We start from the raw sequence: 20,419 nt of genomic DNA, 5'->3' as shown, positions 1-20,419 counted from the left end.
TTCGTAGCAACAAAGTACTCATTAGCACAAAAGCCTGGCAGGCTAGCAGGCTAGCAGCTTGGCAGACAGTTCAAATGGCTTAGAAACTGCGCAAATATTGTATTCTCAATAAGATCATCTCTAGCATTTTGAATGCTAAAATAGTTAGGCGGTCCACAACAAGCTGCATGAGGCAACAACAGTTGATCACGAGTAGGCATGCGCACGCGTGCAACACTCAATCTGAACTGCAGCACCAACTCAACTCCAATAAAATTTAATTGGAAACTTCATCACGGGTGCGAAAATTTACACAGCCGTTTCGAACTGCTAAAAACGTGGCAACTAAATTTAGCAAGTACGTTTATGAGTGGCACACACAGTCGAGATAAATTAAAAACTGCTTAAATTAAATAAAAACCTTACAAAATAAATAACTAAATAAAAAGTCATGAAAATATGCGTCGGACGGACGAACCATGACTAACACAGATCGGACATATCCGATACTGAACACCTATTACACTTGCTGCATAACTTTTACACCAGATTCACCAGTTAAGTTAAGAGATCGCGATGGTCGGTTTAACTGTTAAAATTTATGAAATTTTAATAAGAATATTTTTTTTTATAATTTAAAAGAAATATTTTATGATTTGATATTTACGTCATATCAGTTTAAACTGTTCCTGTCAAGGTGCTTATGAATTAGAGTCAAGACTCTAAAACTAATCACTGATAATTTAAAATTTCCTGAGTATTTCACTTGGACTGCAAAAATATCTATGATGTGTTAATAAACACATAAATTTTTTTACATTATTATTACGTTCATTGAAAATATTGACTTCAATATTTGATAGATAAGAGTTGGTAATCGTATTGAAATTAGGACTATTATCGTACATTCTACGGTACAGCAGTTTTTTCAACTTTTCGATTTTGCGAGATGTTGTGCTCTGTATTCCTGAATGTTATTAGTTAATAGCTACTCTCAGTCGTCAGTAAAAGCAATTTGAAAGTAATGTCAAGATAGTAAAAATACTGAGAAGCACAGAAATTGTTGTATAAATTTGCTAAATTAGCAAATAAAAACGGTAACATGAAATCATGACCCACGCAGACAATTTACGATCCTACAAGTAATACCAAAAATGATGAAGGCTTTTATGATGAAAGCATAAAGTATTTACAGTAATTTAAAAGTATTTATGTTTTTCCTATGTATAATTATAAAAAAATATTTACTACGAGTATTTAAAAATTATATATACTCAGAAAAATAATTTCGTTGATTTAACCAGATTTTAACTAAATATCAGCTTAAAATATTCTTACACAACGCATGGCGTTGGTTCAACTATGCCACATATTGGTTTTAATATCTTCTTCACCACATGAGCTTAAATTTCTCTAATAAAATGATCAAGTCAACTTAACTAGTTTGTGCTTAGAGCATATTTTTCTCAGTGTACGCATATATTTTTTCTTAATTTAAAATAAACTAAAGTGTTTGTGAAGATTTTTTGGAATCTTAAAGTGTTTGTATATTATAAAGAATTGAATAAAAAACACGAGCTTAAAAAAGAGCTAACTAATAAAACAATAACTTTTTGACAAATTTCGACTTTATTTAATAAAGTAGTCTTCTGAGATATGATCATTCCAGCGCTTCTCTAACATTTATATAACTCTCTCGTAAAATGATTCATGTTTGGTATTAAACTATTCCTCTGTTAAGCGATGCTTTTTTACTTCAGATCCAAGTCTCTTTACTGGGGGCTAAATCAGGATACGAATACTATGGATATGGAAGCAATTCCAACAGTGATTCCTGTTGTGATAGTCAACGACTTGTGACCCATTGCAATGCCTTGGTGAAGGAAAACAGTTTCGTTCTTCAACTGTAGCCGCAATTTTCTGTTTTAAACGTTTCAGTTGGGTCGTGTAACGATCGTTATAAATGGACACTTTTGGTCTGTTCACTTAATGGTTTATAAAAACGATTTTGCGGAGTTTTTGATATTTTCTAGTACCACCACCTTTCTTGTACTACATCTTCAGTATATGTACGGTCGCATTTGAAGTCAGGAAACCACTTCTTTACCTATTATCTCGAGTTCAGGTAGTATTGAGCAAGCTAAGCTTTTGCTGTCACGATATTGCTTTGAATCCATTGTATCGAAAAGCGTTACAGCGTTACGAGTAATCGTTTAAATCTTATGAAATTTTGAAAGGTGTCATTTGAAAGATTCCACTTCTTAATATTAAATGAGTTTTTTTATTAGTAGCACTGCCAATGTGATTTCCTTATATCGATTTATGCTACAGTATTATTTTTGTTTAGTAGTTTAAATGTTGTGTTATAATAGAAAATAAATAAAATGCATTAATTTAAAATAAAATAAAATCTTTGATTGCATAGATTATTTTATATAGTATTTTTAATTTAATATATACAAATCAAGGTAAGAGTAAAGATGTGAAGATGTGCAGTCTATTTTTAATGATCGCAATAAAAATAAAATTTGAGATTTAAAAGCACTAGAGTGCACCAGAAAGATTTACTAAAGCGAGATAATGAAAGACGCCACAAAAGAAGTCGTTAATATGCCGCGGAACTATTATAAATTATATATTTTATATAAGTGGTAAGATTAAAACTAATTGATTCATCTAACTAAACTTAAATAAGCCTTCTTTAATTATATTTCAGTACGTGACATGTACATAAAAAACATGATTCATATATATGTAAATATATATGAAGTGTAGTATTTAAAAACCGCAATGAGCCAAACTCTATAGATTAATATACGAAAAAATATTCACTAAGTATATTTTTAATTGTATTTTGTATTTATGTTAATAAAGAAAATAGTTTATAGTTGATAAACACGTAAAAGAGTTGCTAAAATCGAGAAAAATAAATGGAAAGAGTCGAAGGAATTTATGGCCATTTTGACAGCTACCGTTTGACGTTTAGCGCGCATATTAAGCCATTTTTATGTTAAAAACGCGCGTTCCTCGTACATTTTATTCACCGTTTAACGAGAAAATTATTTATTTTTTAATATTTTTGTTTTTTTGCCCACAAAATTGCGCTTATCATAATCGAAATGATTTATATAATGTATTATGTACATAAAATATCATAAAATAGTGACTGTAATTTTAAAGCAAATTAAGATTTCTGATTGCCCGCGGAGCGAATTGTAAGCCAATATTTTGGCAAACCAATCGTTTAAATATTTTTTTGAATACGAGTATCTTTTGTAAAAAGTTAGCAAAGCTTCAAAATATTCAACAAATGAATTTTATAGTTGTACATATTTATTTTATTAGAATTTTATACAAAAAGTGAAAGGCTAGTCCAGTACGAAGTAGATTAGTACAATGCTTGGCTTTAAGTACATTTAGCAGTGAATAATAACCGTCGTTTTACTGTTGGCAGTATTGGCAACACCAGCAGTATTGGCAACTACAATCGAATTTCATACTAAGTTTCCTTTTAGCTTCTATCCAATAATCGTGTTTTCTTCAGCTTTTGCTCTACAACTTTCAACTCTAAACAGCGTTAGCGCAATATTTCTGACACGCCATCTCAAAAATTACGCTCAGCGACAGAAAAAGATTGCGCGAAACAGAAAAGCGACTATAAATTGTGTCATATTGAGTACTAACCAAAGAAGAAATGATGGTTGGAGAAATGACGAATTGGTTTGATTAAAAGTGTAATATACTTAAGTTGGAATCAGATATAAAATGTTGGTAGTAAAATTTTAAGTAAAAGATTGAGCAGAAAGGCGTATAATTTTTCTTCAATAAAAGTCTTGGTGTTGACTTTTTTTATTCCAATAATTGATATTAACGATCAAATGGACTTAAAATAGGAGTAAGTCAACCTTTATATTTCTATATTATTGTAATTTACGACTTATTGTATTATCAGCTTTTTATGATTGATTTGGATTTCATCCCTATAATTGACACTAACGATGAAATGGACTTAAAAGGGGGTAATTCCACCTTTGTTTTTTTTATTATTATTTACGACTTATTGTATCACCAACTTTTTATGAATGATTCCGTAGAAGAGGAGGATAGGAGGTTTAAGCGTTTGAAATTACATTCCTTTTCAGATAAATTGATTAGGAAGAATCTCATTTAAAAATCATGTTATATCATTCAAATGGTGTTTAAAATAAGAGCATTGACAATCACTGAAAGTGCTTCTACGTGTGTAGTGAAAGGTGCTCGAATCGTGTTTATATGCTAGATTCTTGAATTGATTCCAAATTCTTTGTAATTTTACCGCGAGTGTTTTATAAATAGAAAGATTTATTGTATTTTGGTTTTTATATTGGAAATATTATGGAGTATTATGGACAGAAAATAACAAAAGTTATACGAAATAAGCACGATATACAGCACTTTCAATACGATTGGTTAAATCTGGCTCTTAGTCATCTCTTCATTATGTTTTGAAAATGTATTGGTAACGACTTGATCATGTCTTGAACATATTATGATTATATCTTCATTGGGTCTTGATCATGTGTGTATCATATCTTGATTGTTTTATAAGTCAAATTAAAAGTTAATATAATAAGATTATTATTATTATTATTAGGAAAAGGGATAGTTCACTGCGACCTAAAGGATCTATTATGCCTTTAAGTTAGATTAGAGTGTTTCTCCAAGTCAAATTTCTTTAATGTAAGACAGTATAAAGCCTATCTTTCCTAGCCTTGAATCTCTATGTACCAAGAAACAACCTTCAAGATGTGTTTTCTGCTTGTGAATCAATGTCAGGCAATCCCCTAGCACATGGTATGTGGTTTCTCTCTCTTTTCTATGGTATCTGCAGTCTGAATTGGATGGGATTCCTAACTTTTTTAAGTGATTATTCAATCTACAGTGACCAGTTAATATTCCTGCAATAATTCGTAAGTTATTCTATGTTTGTTTTATGCAATCCTAGAAGCGTTTTAGGTTGAAACTTCCTAAAAACATTTTAGTTTGTGCTAGGTTGGTAACCCTGCTCAATGTAGTTGTCTTTCCTTTTTATCTGCGCCATTCATAAAAAGGGATAGAGTTCTTTTGCCGAGACTGCAGAAATGTTCTGGACCTGTCATTATTGAAGCCGAGCATCATCTTGCGAGTTTGTCTACCACTTCATTGGCTTGGATTCCAGAATGCCCCGGAATCCATATTAAGTGCACCTAATTGTTCCAGCCAATTATGTTAAGCTTGTCATTGTGGTCCAATATCAGTTTGGATGGTACCTGGTAAGAAGGATTATACCTGCCTCAGTCAGTCAGTCAGTATTGTAATTCTACGGTTCCGGTAGTTGTGTTCAAGGTTGAAACTGTTACATCTATGTAACGCATATATTTCCGCGTGAAAAATGGTTACACTCCTTCGCAGTGCTTCCGAAATTTTTTTCATATATACCAGCACCAGTTCCCCCACTAGTAAGGGAGCCGTCTATGTATCTTATTATTTATATACGACAAATAACATGGAAAAAAATTTAAAAAGTCTGAAAAATTGGAATATTATGAGTAGAACCACGCATCTATTATATATCGTAAAGTATTAAGAAAAGTTCCTTTAGAGTTGAGAATAATAAGGAGCAGGTGAAATTGGGCTGCAATAACCTGTCAAAAGTAATAAATATTAAAAAATTATCTTATGTCATTAGTTAATTATAAATTTAAAGATACAAATAATAACATATATATATTGTGTATGATAATATGAAATAGATGTAAAAAGTCTAAGAGTTATTTTGGAGTTTGTAACTAACATACCTAATCCATATGAAGAAATATGTATTCCTATTGTGGAACATCATCTCACTGAAGAAATATATTGTCATATAAGAATAATACTTAAAAGGCAAAAATTTAATATTTTGCTTTCCTAACATACTTGACTTATGACCCACTCTGCTCAGCGATTCTAGTGACCTATTGCAAGTGCAATTGAGAAAAACAAGTTGCATTTTTGTAGTGTACGAGTGCATCTTTAATGGCCATGTAAATGTAAAATCCGTGAAATCACTTAAAAAGAAAACATTCACCATTGCATTTCAGAAGACAAGAGGGAAAATAGGAAGAGAAAAGAAATACCACAGAGTCATAACCTAACATTTGTTTGCATCAACCTACCAGAGATATGCAGCTTCTAGCCATTGCTACTCTAACAGTAAACACACAATTTATGCGTGTGGCTGTGTGCATTGCGTGTTTTCCCAAACATTTTTCTTTTTAAGGTTTGATGCTGTTGATGACCATGTGACCACTTGGCCCCAAAATGGTCAAATCGACAACAGGCAACAGACATATAGCGTTGCATAAAGTTAAGTAGAAGAAAATCCAAAACAAAAAAAATATAAAGCTATAAAGAAAATGGAAAACTACAACTTTTTCTGATCGTATGAGCATCAGTTCGTTCCGTTGTTTGTCCGTCCATTTGAGATGCATCAAAATGATAGGCATTCAAACATTGCTTTTAAGGCATATTTCTTTTTGGTTCATTTGTTTGGAATTTTCTTTTTCTTACTGGCAACATGTGAAAAATAATGAATTCCTTCATACTTTTCTTGTCTTTGGTATTGTTTTTTTTTGTTGTGGTATGCTGCACATATTGAGATCCTTTGTCGTAGTTGCAATTCTCAGAAAAATAATAGGCACACTTATTAGACATTGGATGCAGCCATGTAGGTTGCATAGAAAACATGTTTCTCATTTTCAAATACTCTGGCGCATTTAAGACAATCACAGCTGATGTGGTTCATCTATGGATATTTATCGAAAATTGTTTGAAAAGGCAAGACTCTTAATTGATGTTGAATAAGATAAATAATTTTATACGTAAAATCATCATTGTTATTAAGCGTTTTCAAAAAAAATTTATTCATTTCATTGATAGTGTACTTAACATAATATTGAAATGGATTTATTAAATTAAGAATATATATTTATATTTCTTTACTAGTCTTTCGTTCGAATATAAATGAGACAACAACAAAAATTTAACTAATTTATTGAAATTCGTTTCACCATACAACGCTGTTTCGAGAATTGCTAAGTACTCATCATTAGTGGTCTTAGAAAAAATTCAAATTTTTTTAATTAGTTTATAGTTCGTATATAATTCGTTTGGACTGAAAGTGACAGGCTTAGAACTCGTGTCTGTTTAATGTGTTTCGTCGACTTCAAGCAAGATTCTGAGTTTTACAAGAATTGAAACGTCGATGAAATTAATTAATCAATTAATAAATCGTCTCCAGGTTCCTTATAATAAACCAAGGACCTTAAATCATATTTTTATTTTGGACTTTTGTGTAATACTTTTGCTAGTCCGGCTAGTTTATTACCTGAGTGAAATAAGAAGATATATTCTGTAAACTATATGTTGTAATTTCACATATTGTGTAAACTGGAGAATCCTTTGGCAAACAAGTTCTCAAGAACTAGACAACTCCAACGAGCTGGACTTGCAAACAGAGGCTAATGCTACCCAATAGGATACATAAAGGACTGAGATACGAACAAAATTTAATAATATTTTAACTTAAAAGACAATGAAATCTTAAGTCTGAATAACTTCAGCTGTCATCGGAGATAGTTTCAACCATCAGAGAATTTTTTACCTTATACCATAAATTCAACTTTTGTTGGATTTGGTTCATCTTGAAACACTCATACAGTCAATCCACTGCTGTTTAGATTCCGTCTCATACGCATATACAAATGATTCGTCATCTGTTACAATCTTATATATGTCCAATGCACCAATCGACACGAGCATTTTTAAAAAATTTTTTAAAATATTGGGGATGGTGAGATCCAACAAGAACAATCCTTTCTCACGGCTAAATGATTCTGCAATGTTTTATATATACTGGTAGAACTAATGCCTAGGGTCCCACCTCAACCTCAAACTCAATCTAACAGTATGTCGCATTATCAGTTCTTCGATCTTGCATTATCAGTTTTGAAAAGCATCAATATTTTCTGGCACAACAACTGATTTTAGACAACTTTCACGAATACGAAATTCGTCAGTGAGCGTACTGCGGCCCAAGGATGGAGCTTCATCGCCAAATGTGCAAGTAAGTTGATGAGTGCACTTTAGTCTTGATAATCCACGTCGAAAGTCATCATAAATCATCGCACGAAAATTTTTTCGCGAACACTTAATTTACAAATCACTGTAAATAACACAAATAACGCTCTTTCGACAAAAAGTCTAAGGTAGGTTATGTTTAATAATGTCAAACTTTCGTGTGTGGAAACGTCATCTGACCTGACAACTATCAGTGTTGTCAAGACTCAAAATATAAATAGTGACTCTTGTGTGAGAACTGTTTTTTTAAGTGACAGTTCTTTTAATCTGTCAGAATTGCTGATTCTACTGATGTCTGCATAAGAGAGCTTTCACTGTATCAATGACGAGGCTACATATATGCAGTTCTAGTTGGTTTTATATTACATACATAATTTTTCCTTTCCGAAAATCATTGCTATGATTTAGTAGTAAGAAACCTACAAAAATAGTAATTGCAATAAGGAAAAATAAAAATATCTGATTTTTATCCTTTAATATTTGAAATTTTTTGATATTTCGTCATTTCGTTTGCAATTAAATCTTTTTGCGATATTTCTCGTATACGAAATGTCAGATGAAAGCACTTATGTGCATTATTTACCATTCTGAAATGGTCAAATTATTTCCTTTTCCGTTTTGTAGATTTTTTTTGTATTTTTTTTCATTTTCGTTGCCTCTCCAACGTTTTTATTTATTTATATATTTTTGTTTTATTCTTTTTTTGTTTTTTTATTATTTGTTTTTTTCCTTTTTGTAACATTTGTTTCTCAAGCCGGCAAACATACTCAAAGCATTCACGCGAACGATAGGATTTCTTGTAATTTAGCAAAACTTGAATGGATGGCAAGGCATGAAAGGATTTTTGGTCTTTGGGACTGCTACTTTTTTAGACGACTTTTTAAGTTCTCTTGTTTTGCAGTATTTTTGTTAATAAAAAAGGATATTTTAGAAAATACAATTTTTTATTTTTTAACAACAAAAAAAAAAAAACAAAAAGAAAAACTATAGAAAATTAGAGAGGTAAAGAGTTATAGTCGGTATGGAAGATTGAAAGAAGGACATTGCATTAAAAGTAAAAAATTTATATTCCGATAAATATACATATATATAATATATAGTATATATATTTAAATATATTTTAAATTACATAAATTCTTTTAAGTGTGAAAAACAGTAGATCATTTCCATGAGAATTATAACCACATTTCTTTCTCTTATCAAAAAAATATGAAATACCTTTTCAAAATGTAGTGTAATCTAGCTAAAAAAAAGAGTACGGAATAAAAAATAAAAATTACACACCATTGAGTTTGATGCATGCATTATGTACACTCATTACTCACACCAAATATCCTTTTGGTTGTACTTCGGTTTTGTATGCATATTCCACTTGAGACATTTCTTTGTTTTTAGTGCAGCGGCAACGGCAACTGCAGACGCGAATCACATTTTTAAATAAATTTTTCAGTTGATTTTAAATAAAATTTATATGCTAAACTTTCTCATATAAACTGTGGCTGATATTGAAGCAGTTTCATAGAGATGCCCGCCCCATACTCTTTTGATATAACTGCATCACTCACGTATCCTGTGAACAAATTTCGTTTTTAACAAATTCAAGAATATACCAACAATCAATGTGTTTGCTTTATATTTTTTAGTTTTATATTTTTTTGTTTTAATTAAGTTTTACGTACACACACATAAGCAAATACACTAGGAAAAACTTGTGTGAAAATTTTTGCAGTGTCGTGCAATAACTCCTGCACTTATTTTTTACACATTACTGGCAAGCTCATTATTTGCATGTCCCATGTCCTTGGTACTTGCATCCATTTATAATCTCTGACGTGACTATAAGCACTGAAAATAAAAAGGGGTGTTTCAAACAAACGCCTCGTTAGGCGTCTAAAGGCTTAAGCAAGATTAAAAATCCTGTCACTAATTTTCATTTCTTTTTTGTTTCTGTTTTTGTTTTTGTGTACACATAAAAAGAATTTTTTAAAAAAATTTTATTTCTATAAAAATTGCACTTAATATTTTTTATTTTTCATCTTTTCATAAACGATATGTATCTGTAAGTGGTTTTGCTTTCAGATCCTTCGGTGTGTGATGGCGTGTAATGCATTGTAGATTTCAGTGAAAGTCATGAATAGAAGATATGCAGTGCATCAATATATCTGAACGCAAGATTCATATAATAATAGTACATGTTACGTACGTTTATGTAAAAGAAAATTTAAGAAAATTATTCAGCTTTAGTGTATAAAACAGTTATAAATATTTATCTAATATATCTCTATATGCCTAGGCGTAGTAAGTGGAAGCGTAGGCACTATACGGATTTGGTATAGGAATCAGTTATTTTGTATATTTACGCCTCATATCTATATATGTATAATATATATTGTATATCTATATGCATGGAGGTAAGTAGCGGGGAGCAGGGTTTCTATTATTTCTACAACTATCGCGTATTTTTTTAGTTGCATGAGAACTATCGATATCGATAATCATGGTTTGATAGCTGAGAATCCCAATTATTCAGTAAGGTTTGGCAATTTATCATGAATCGTTTAATGCTAGAACAACGCTTCTTACTTGTGGATATTTACTTTGAAAAAAATAACTCTGCTCGCGAAGTAACTCTGTTCATAGAGCATTTCGTCCATTTTACAATCAACATAATCAGCCTAGTGAGCAAGTAATTCGCGCAGTTATTGATCATTTTTGAACTAATATTACTCTTCTTGATATAAAACAAGACAAAGAAATTGACTGTTTGGTGCTGTTTACACGATGGCGGCATCATTGGTCCATATTTCTTTCGAAATGAGGAAGAAGTTGCCGTTACGGTGCATGGCAAGCGTTATCGAGCCATGCTGGATGAATTTTTGTTTCCAAAAATTAATTAGTTAAACATTTATGACATTTAGTTCCAGGTTCTTAACAATCGTTTTATTGCGAAACCAAATTAGTAACAATTTTATATCCAGAAGTGGTTTGGTTAGTGTTAACAAATTCCCTCGTTCGTGCGATTTAACGATTACTTTTTATTTTTAATTTTTTTTAAGTCATTGGTTTATGCCTACAAACCAGCAACTCTTGAAGCATTGGAAGTCAATGTTCATATCACCATTGACGCCTTAGGTCACATTTATTAAAAAAAAATTAGCAAATCCAATTTTAATTGGACTAATCGACTGGACTATGTAACTCGTTGACACGGCATACATATGCCAAAAATCATATTCAGAAAGTAAATACATTAATCTAGCATTATTTACTAGATTATAATAAAATAAATTTCATTCCACTATATTTCTGTTTTGTATTATCATTTTAAGAGTCTATCCACCCGATACTTTACCGAAAATAAAACCCGATAATAATTAAATATTTTAAATTATTTCAAAAGTAATTAATTTTTAATAGAATAAATTTTTATTTAATATTCCTATTAAATAATAGTATAATATTTAAAAATAAATAAGAAGAGGAATATTTTCTACCCCAGCAGTATAAAAGCGCGTCCGTTTTAATTATATTTTTAGACATGCCCATGTTAACACCCTATAAATTATATTTAATAAATATTTTTAAAAAATGTGTTCTTATTTTTAATGATAACAAAGAAATTAATATATTAAACATTTAATTCTTACTCAAAGTGTAAATAAATTGACTCGAGCACATCTGATTTGTTATAAACGTAGCGAGTTAAACTAGTTGAGATCAAGAAGCTACACTAAAACGTTTCTGTTTTTAGTTTTATCAGAGAGATACGGTTAATAGAGACAATTGTGGTTCTATTAAGGTTATGTGTTCTTATTAGTTGACAATTGGGTTTCGTACACCCATAACACTATTGCGCAATAGTTTAGACAGAAAGACATATGATCAAAATGTAAATGTAATAATTACAACCGGCACATTTGCTTTTTTTATTAAATAAATAAATAATAAACATTTAATTAAAAAAATTTCTAACTTAAATAAAAATTTCTAACTTTTTATTTTAAAAAGTATGTACACTCCATATAGAAGGTATGTACCTTATTTAAAAATTTTATCTTATTCATAATAACAAATAATTTTAAAATGTCACATAATTAATTTAATAGAGTACAAATAATATTAATATTAAACAAAATGATGTAATTAAAAAGATCATTAATCTATTTAAAAAAAATAAATAATTTATTTAATAAATTAATTTTGATATAAAATTGTTTTTATATAAATTTTTAATATAAGTTAGTAATGTCAGATAACACGTTCTCAATACTCTCGTAATAACGTTTTCATACTAATTTTTGTTTTTTCTTGCTTTTTGTTGTACGTCAATAATATTAAATAAAATGGCAAATAATATATATTCAATCTATATTGATGGTGGATCAACAAATATAAGTATAATTGTGTATTTGCAAATATAACCACCCTTCTGTTGTATTTATTATTTAATTATAATTAATTTAAATAATATATACAGAATATTTTAAATTACTTTTATGAAACAAAATGTTAAATTAATATAATTTTTTAAACTTTCTTAATTTTTGTATATAAATTTAAGTTAGTAAATATATTGCATGTTAATAAATAATCACATATAAAATATTATATTACATATTATAATGTATTTAGTTCATATAAATTATTAAAAGCATATATAATATGCAGTTGCTTAATTTCACGCTATATACGCAGAAGAATAAAAGCAAAGTACATAATTTTATCAAAATACTTATAATTAAGATACGGTAACTACACATAATACGGTTTAATTTCATACGAATCATATTTTCCAGTTTTAAATTATGAATTTATAGTGAAAATTATATATAAAAATAAGCAGCATATATATTTTTGTTAAAAATTTGTTTTAAAGTTTGGCAATCAACACGCAGAATGTAGAATATGATCAGAGAAAAGGAATTTATTGATTACACTTTGGTTTTAATTTAAAACTAATTATTTGTGCATATATTAAAATAATTTTTAGGAGCCGAAATGCAACCGTGAGAAAAAGCTTTGCTTGACGAAGCTGTGAAGGTAAGACAAGTTTCGTTATTTTTGAATCCGTTATTTGTGTCGTTGTTTTAATAAGTGATGCGTAGTTTATTCTAAAATTAGTGAAAATGTGAATGTGCGTCGTGTAATTTAAAATAAATATTTTCGTTTTGAAAACACGGGTTTTGTTCAGAAAATGATTAATTTATTAGTTAAATAATTGATTCCTAATATACAGTGATAAATATAATTATAACAGGTGCAAATAAAAAATGTGACTATTTTGGTATCGTGTTTTTTTTAAGTGCGGCTTTTACGGCATGTAATTGCATTGTTGTTTTGAACCATTCGCGTCTTTAAATTCCAAAATACTTGTGATAACTTGTAACAGTTTTTTTTTTTATTATTTTTTTTTTTGTATAATGTTTTTATAATGATTTTATTTATTGAGTTTTATTGTATGTTAAAAATTTTATTATAACGCGAAAATGTGCAAAACTATTTTGCTTAAAGACATTTTATATATATATGTGTGTGTGTGTGCTAATCAAAGAAGCAGTGTATAAATAAGTGTGCGCTCGTTTTTTACAACGCCATCTTGTTATTTATTGTGCGGTAAGTCTTTTAAATAATTTTTCAATTCAATTCAAATGTAATTAATTAATATAATATAATTATTTCATTTTATTTTACTATAAATTTCTTATATAAATTAAGTTTATTTTAACTTAATTATTTTAATATACTTTATATGGTATTGCATACTAGCTACTGTATATGTGCACATAAACTGAACTCAGTTATATACAGTGGCTCACAGCTTATTAGATGCAAGCAAAAATTTTTTGAAAAATGTTGTTTATTTCAAAATATTTTGCAAAATAAAAAAAACAAAGTATGCAGAGTTATTGTTTATAGTGTGTTTATTCATTTTCAAAAAAAAAACCCAAAAATCTTCTTCCATTCCTTAGTAATGCATCAAAAACCAAAACCAAATGAAAAATTCATGTTACAGCTTAAATGATGCAACATCAAAAAAACTAATATTTTTACAAACTTCCGGACTAATTCTAAGTACTTAGTACTTTGTTGGATATCCCTTATTAGTAATAACAGCATGAAGCCTTTTTGGCATGGAATCAACCAGTTTTTTGGTATAATCTGGACTAATTTTACTCCACTCTTGCTGTAAAGCGTTTCTTAAGTCAAATTTGTTGCGGATGTCATGTTTTCTAATATTTGTCTTCAAAACAGACCACAAATTTTCAATAACGTTCAAGTCTGGTGATTGTGCAGGAGTTTGGACAATGTGTGGACATTGCCATATCAACCACGTTTGTACTAATGCTGACTTGTGCTTAGGGTCGTTGTCTTGGCAAAAGCGAAAATCATCTGCTATCTGCAATTTCGTTGCACTTTGAATCAAATTTTCTTGAAGAAGCTTTAAGTAAATATTTTTATTCATAGATTCTTCGATGAAGACCAAATTTCCTACTCCATTTGATGACATACATGCCCAAACCATAACATTACCACCTCCGTGTTTTACGGTAGCACGTAAATTTTGTATTTTGAGCTCAGAATTGACTTCGCGCCGTACATAAGATCTTCCATCTGATCCAAATAAGTTTATTTTGACTTCGTCTGCAAAAAGTACATTTCGCCAAAATGCTGGACTCTTATTTAAATGCTCTCGTGCAAACTGCAACCTTTTAATTCTATTTTTTGCACTTACGAAAGGTTTCTTTACAGCTATTCTATCATTGAAATTTGATTCTCTCAATATTCTGCGGACGGTTTCAGGATGACAAATTTTTCCAAAATCTATTTTGGCCATGTCTGTCAACTTTGGAACGCTAATTGTTGGATGTTTTCGAATTTGGTTTACCAAATACCTCGATTCTTTTTCTGTAAAAATTTTATTGGGAGCCTTTCGTCCCTTATTTTCTATGCGATTTTCATGTAAGAAGCGTTCAATTATGTGTTGAACTGTTGAAGAGCTTATATTTACTATTTCACCAATTTTACGCTGGGGAATTCCCTTTTTAAAGTACTCCAACACTAACTCACGCTTTTCAATTGATGTGCGCCGTCCCATGGTTAACAAAATGCACTCACTTTAATTTTTATATTATTTTCGCTCAAAAACTAGATTACAAATGATCGCAGAATAAAAATATTTTAATTTCTGTGTAATCTGGCGACAAAAATAACGGTATTCTTAACTGCATCATTTAAGCTGTGACATGAATTTTTCATTTGGTTTTGGTTTTTGATGCATTACTAAGGAATGGAAGAAGATTTTTGGGTTTTTTTTTTGAAAATGAATAAACACACTATAAACAATAACTCTGCATACTTTGTTTTTTTAATTTTGCAAAATATTTTGAAATAAACAACATTTTTCAAAAAATTTTTGCTTGCATCAAGTAAGCTGTGAGCCACTGTATTTTTATGCCGAATTGCACTGAAAATGCATTAACCACAGTTTTATATATTAACACTGGAGTAGCTTCCCTCGTGAAATATTGATCTACATTTTTTATTCAATTAATTACTAAATAAATTATATATCTATATACAAAATTAAATTAAAAATTTATGTTTTATTTAATTAAATTTTGCAGATCTTAAGTATTTTCTAGTCAATAATTTATTTATTTTAAAATTTATTTATTGCAAATGTATTGCTGCAGGCGAATTAGTAGGAATTATACTGCTCTTCATTGCCATATTAAATCAAATTTTCTGTTCTTTGGCTTCACACTATATGTTAATATTACAAGTGGTGATGATCGAATGACAACGGTCACCTGCATACATATCCTTATTAATATAGTTACTTTCAGTTACTTTCTTTAATTTTACTTTATTGTTTTTATTTATAGTTTTGTTAATTTAAATACACTGTTAATAGTTTTTAGGAACTATGACATTTTGAATTTATTTACCTATTTTCTATAACGGAGTTTATATATTTTTTTATCCGGCCAAAGGTCACTTTTTGATAAATAATTCAATGTTTGTCAATAATATAGTGCAATATTGACTATAGAATAAAGAGGATGACGTCGATATAGTTTTATTAAAATATTAAATGAATTATATGAATATGTATAGCATATTAATAATTGATTCCGGAGATGTTTTTATTAAACGAAAAACATCTCATATGTAATAGTTAATTAATTAATTAATACGTTAATATTTACTCATTCTCAACTCTTAAAGCATTTAAAAATGTTTTTTTTTTATATTATATTTGACAGAAAGTATTTCTTTTAAAAACATTCTTAAATGTCCTCTGTAATATATAACATATTTTTAAATATGTAATATATAACATAATTTTATATATGTAATATATAACATATCACTGTTACTGATGCTGTTATTCTGCTTATTGTTGCTGTAATAAGTAAATTTCAAGTTTGGTGATGTAGAAACTTATAATGTTCAATCAAATTTTATTATATTTTGAATTATTATAGAATAATTTTAAGTACAAATTGTGCCCTTGATTGTAATAAAAATTTACTATTACTTCAAATAAAGGAACCACAGCAAACAGGGTTAGAGATACCTCCTCGGGGAGGTATGCAGATCTGAGGTCAATTATTGCTTAGTCTGATGAAGTGATAAATAATAATCCAATCAAGGCGTAAAGAGAAGTTTTAAAATTACTTCGATTTAAGAAAGATTAAAAGTGCTTAAGTGCACTGACTGAAATAGCTTCAACATAATAGAATAGAATTTATTATTTTTGTCTTCACATATATCTTTTAATTGAGTTGTGGACTCGACGCGGGTATTTGCGGAACATAATTTATTTCAAAGTTTTTGTAAAGTAGCTACAATCTAAAGCGAAGTGTTTTAGATGAAGTGTTTCAGTAACTTTATACGTAACAACATCAATGTCTTGTTCTAAGATATGCCTTGTTCTAAGATAATGTGCTTGCAACTAATATAATAGGTCATCGTTAGAAAACTGTTTAACTGGGTCTTCCTCTGTATTAAAATTTTTTCATCTAATTTCTTAGGTTTTGAACGACTTGTGTCAACATCAGAGTCGTTTCATTCTCAAGGCATAATGTGCTTGCTCTTAGGCGCACTTCATTTAGGTTTGCAATTTTTGCTATCTGCTTTACATTAAGAATTTAAACTTAACGGAAACATGTTAAAATTTTGGGATGTTTTAGAAAAGTGTTGGTCACTATTAGCCATGTAAAAGTAAAACCAATATTTACAATTTATTCATAAAATGACAGTTTTCAGATGGCACTGAAAATTGTATAGAATAGCACTAAAGATTGTATAGGTTCTAAAATACTATATTTGTCATACAAGATCCAATGGTTTTATCAATTTAAGAAACAGCAGTATTAAAGAAAATTGTATAGAATACTAGCTTTATGGACAAAATATTGATATTATTGATATTATTCCACCATTCCAATTATAAAAATCGTTGTATGAAAAAGATAACTGTTCAGAATGTCTCAAACGCCGATTCGGTTCAGTAGAGACTTAACCGAGACTGTAATATATTTTATTTTCGCCAATTACTTTTTGGGTAAATACTGGCAACTGAAGTATATTTTGATTTGAGGAACACTGCACTAGTGCGTTTCATATGTGTTTGGTTCTAGTTGGAAGGGAAATCTGTACATTAATAATATATCCCACGGACAAGTAAATGATAGCTATAAAATGCTACAACCAAAAAGTTTTTTTTAATAAACGGATTAATACTACAATTAGTAATTGATGTTAAGAATTTTTTATTGTTCTTTGTTTGAAATTATAATATTTTTGCAGCTAAGTATTTCATAATTTAACTCCAACTACCATTGTTAAAGTAATAGAAAAAAGAGATTTCTGTTAAATTATATCTGTCAACTTAATAAGATAGATATTTCAATAGTTCATAGATTCTTCTAGTATTTAGTAAATATTGCTGTCTCTATGAATTTATTTAAAAATAAAAGATTAATCTCATTACTTATATTTTCTTATGCTTATTTATTTCTAAGAGTTTAATTGATAATATGTATTCGTATTAACTCACTGAAAAAAAAATATTTCTGATGTGTATCGAGAGTGCAAGTGTAATGAGTATGAAGCATAGTAACCAAAACCTACGAAAATAAATGTGCAGCCTTTTGGAACTAATTGAAATTTGATTAGTTTTTCATATGGTTTAATTTGTTTCTAAATTTGGTGAATTTTATTAGTCAAACTTAATACAAACTCACACATAAACAAGCATAATTTATTTTCTACTGCATTAGTTGATTTCATCATTGAACAAAAAATAAAATGATTCTGTTTTCATTTTTTAACTAATTTTTGACTGAAAAGTATGTGTTTATGTGCTTCTATTTATGAAATTTGAGTAAAACTTTCGTGTTTTCAATTTTCATTTTTCATCAATTTATACTAATTCTAAATAAAATTTGTGTTTAGTTACAGATATATATGGTATTAATCTTATAAAGTACGAATTTATATATTCACTATCAACTCTACGAAAACAAGTCATTTAACTATATCCTTTAATTTCCATGAAATCCAAAACTTCATATGAAATGTTGCTCACTCTGTATACTGAGAGCTCTTTCCCGGGCAATTAATGATTTTCTATAATATAATATTCGGTGTATTTTGATGATTGTTGGTACTGATTTAGTTTGCTGTAGAAGTGATTTTTCTTTATAAGTTGCTATCTGTATTGTGGAATTGTTTAATGGGGTAGTTCACTATTAAGGTATATTTATTTTTAATATATTAACTTGAATGAATTGATTGTTTTATGACATCAGACTTTGAAGACCAGCATATCTAACAGTGGTGACAAAATAATTGTTAGTATATATTTAACTACTTAAACTTTACATCTGGCGGTGATTCATAGTACTGAACAGCTTAAAGTCTTTATCTCTAATATAGTTGTTAATGTTGTAAGCATAAAAAATATGTTCTGGTTATACACAAGGTATATATCCGTATTGCTTATTTATAATACTACGGCTTTTTCAACGATCTTTCAATATATTTTGATATTATTGAAGTCTGTTTAAGGTATTCAGTGCTACTTTGCCAAGCGTTATACATCCATAAAGTAGGTTTAGTCTCATTACATGTTCATATATTAGAATTTTGTTGTTGAGTTTGATTTTTGTAACCCATAAAAGCATTAAAGTTCAGAGTTGTGATTTGAATGCAACGTTCTTCCATCTTTCTTCTCAGAAAGTTGGTCCAAGATATTTTACTTTAGGCTTTCATTCGATGAAGAGTTATGTACCAGCAAGTATATTAGGTTTAAGTACCATTTCGTTGTGATAAATATGGTTTTGGTTTTTATAAATTGGTTTTATCTTCAATTTATTAAAACATGTCATAATCTTATCTATGATGTTTGTAAATTGTTTATAATAATTACATTCAACTTCACTTTATATCAGAAAACAAAGACAATGTGTCTCTGTCAGTTTTATATATATTATACAAAATTGCATATAAGAGTAAGCTTTTTGATACTCTAGTATTTTTGATATTGTATGGCTGTGGCTTTACATTTGAACTTTAAAGTCTCAGTTATTAATTGAATTCTTAAAATTAAAATTTTAATTATTAATCAGTATGCCGTACTTTATTGAAGGTTTTAAGAATGAATTATTTTGCATTATTATATTTTTGCATTTTGTATGGAGTCAGTAAGTTCCGTAATGCTTTATTCGGTGTTTAATGGACTGCCTAGCTTTCGATTATAAGATTCCGTGCTAAGTATCTCTTTAAATCTAAATCTATATAATAATATTTAAAGAACTATTAATTACTGAGTGTAACGAATTTGTTTTTACTTGTTCTAGTTTTTTACTGGATTATAAACAGAGCAGAGTTCGTACAGCTTCGGGGACTATTTTTTATAAAAGTCAAAGTTTTACTTTTAGTATTGACATATTGATGGCATTATTTAAACTTAAGTTTACAATATTGAATACAACATTACAATTTGAATATGTACTATTAATTATTTCTTATATTTTGTTTTTGGTATTAACGCTAGTATTACTTAATCCATTTTTGATTGTTACTTTGTAGAAAACTATATAAATTGTATGTAAAAATTAGTTTACTTTCTCTAAAATTTATTAAGATAGTGTTTTTTACGGTTTTATTTCCTTTCTAAATACAAGTAAGGAGTCTCCTTCCAATCAACTTCTAATAATCACAGTGATTAAGTGCCTTTTAAAAATTATAAAACGAAAAACAAAGAAGTAGAATTTCAGTTTATCCGAAT

At 28.9% G+C, this 20,419-nt stretch overlaps 1 protein-coding gene across 1 annotated transcript; it reads right to left on the bottom strand.

The window, feature by feature from the left end:
- Positions 1-499: 499 nt before the first annotated feature.
- On the bottom strand, positions 500-15,214 carry LOC119680697. Its single transcript, XM_038093643.1, has 2 exons — positions 14,612-15,214; positions 500-568 (listed from the first exon to the last, which is right to left on the bottom strand). The coding sequence occupies exons 1-2, from the start codon at positions 15,212-15,214 to the stop codon at positions 500-502; spliced, it is 672 nt and encodes a 223-aa protein (XP_037949571.1).
- Positions 15,215-20,419: the final 5,205 nt, after the last annotated feature.

Source organism: Teleopsis dalmanni, chromosome 1 (genome assembly GCF_002237135.1).
Source record: "Teleopsis dalmanni isolate 2A chromosome 1, ASM223713v2, whole genome shotgun sequence".
In the NCBI taxonomy this organism is placed as follows: domain Eukaryota; kingdom Metazoa; phylum Arthropoda; class Insecta; order Diptera; family Diopsidae; genus Teleopsis; species Teleopsis dalmanni.
Note: the sequence above shows the minus strand (reverse complement) of the source record. Positions and strands in the feature narration are given on the sequence as shown.

Excerpts from the sequence above, each read along its gene's own strand:
- LOC119680697 (XM_038093643.1), bottom strand. The coding sequence starts at position 15,214 with ATGGGACGGCGCACATCAATTGAAAAGCGTGAGTTAGTGTTGGAGTAC. Across the intron at positions 569-14,611 it reads CATGTATGTCATCAAATGGA|TTAAACCGACCATCGCGATC; the intron begins GTAGGAAATTTG and ends AAATTTTAACAG.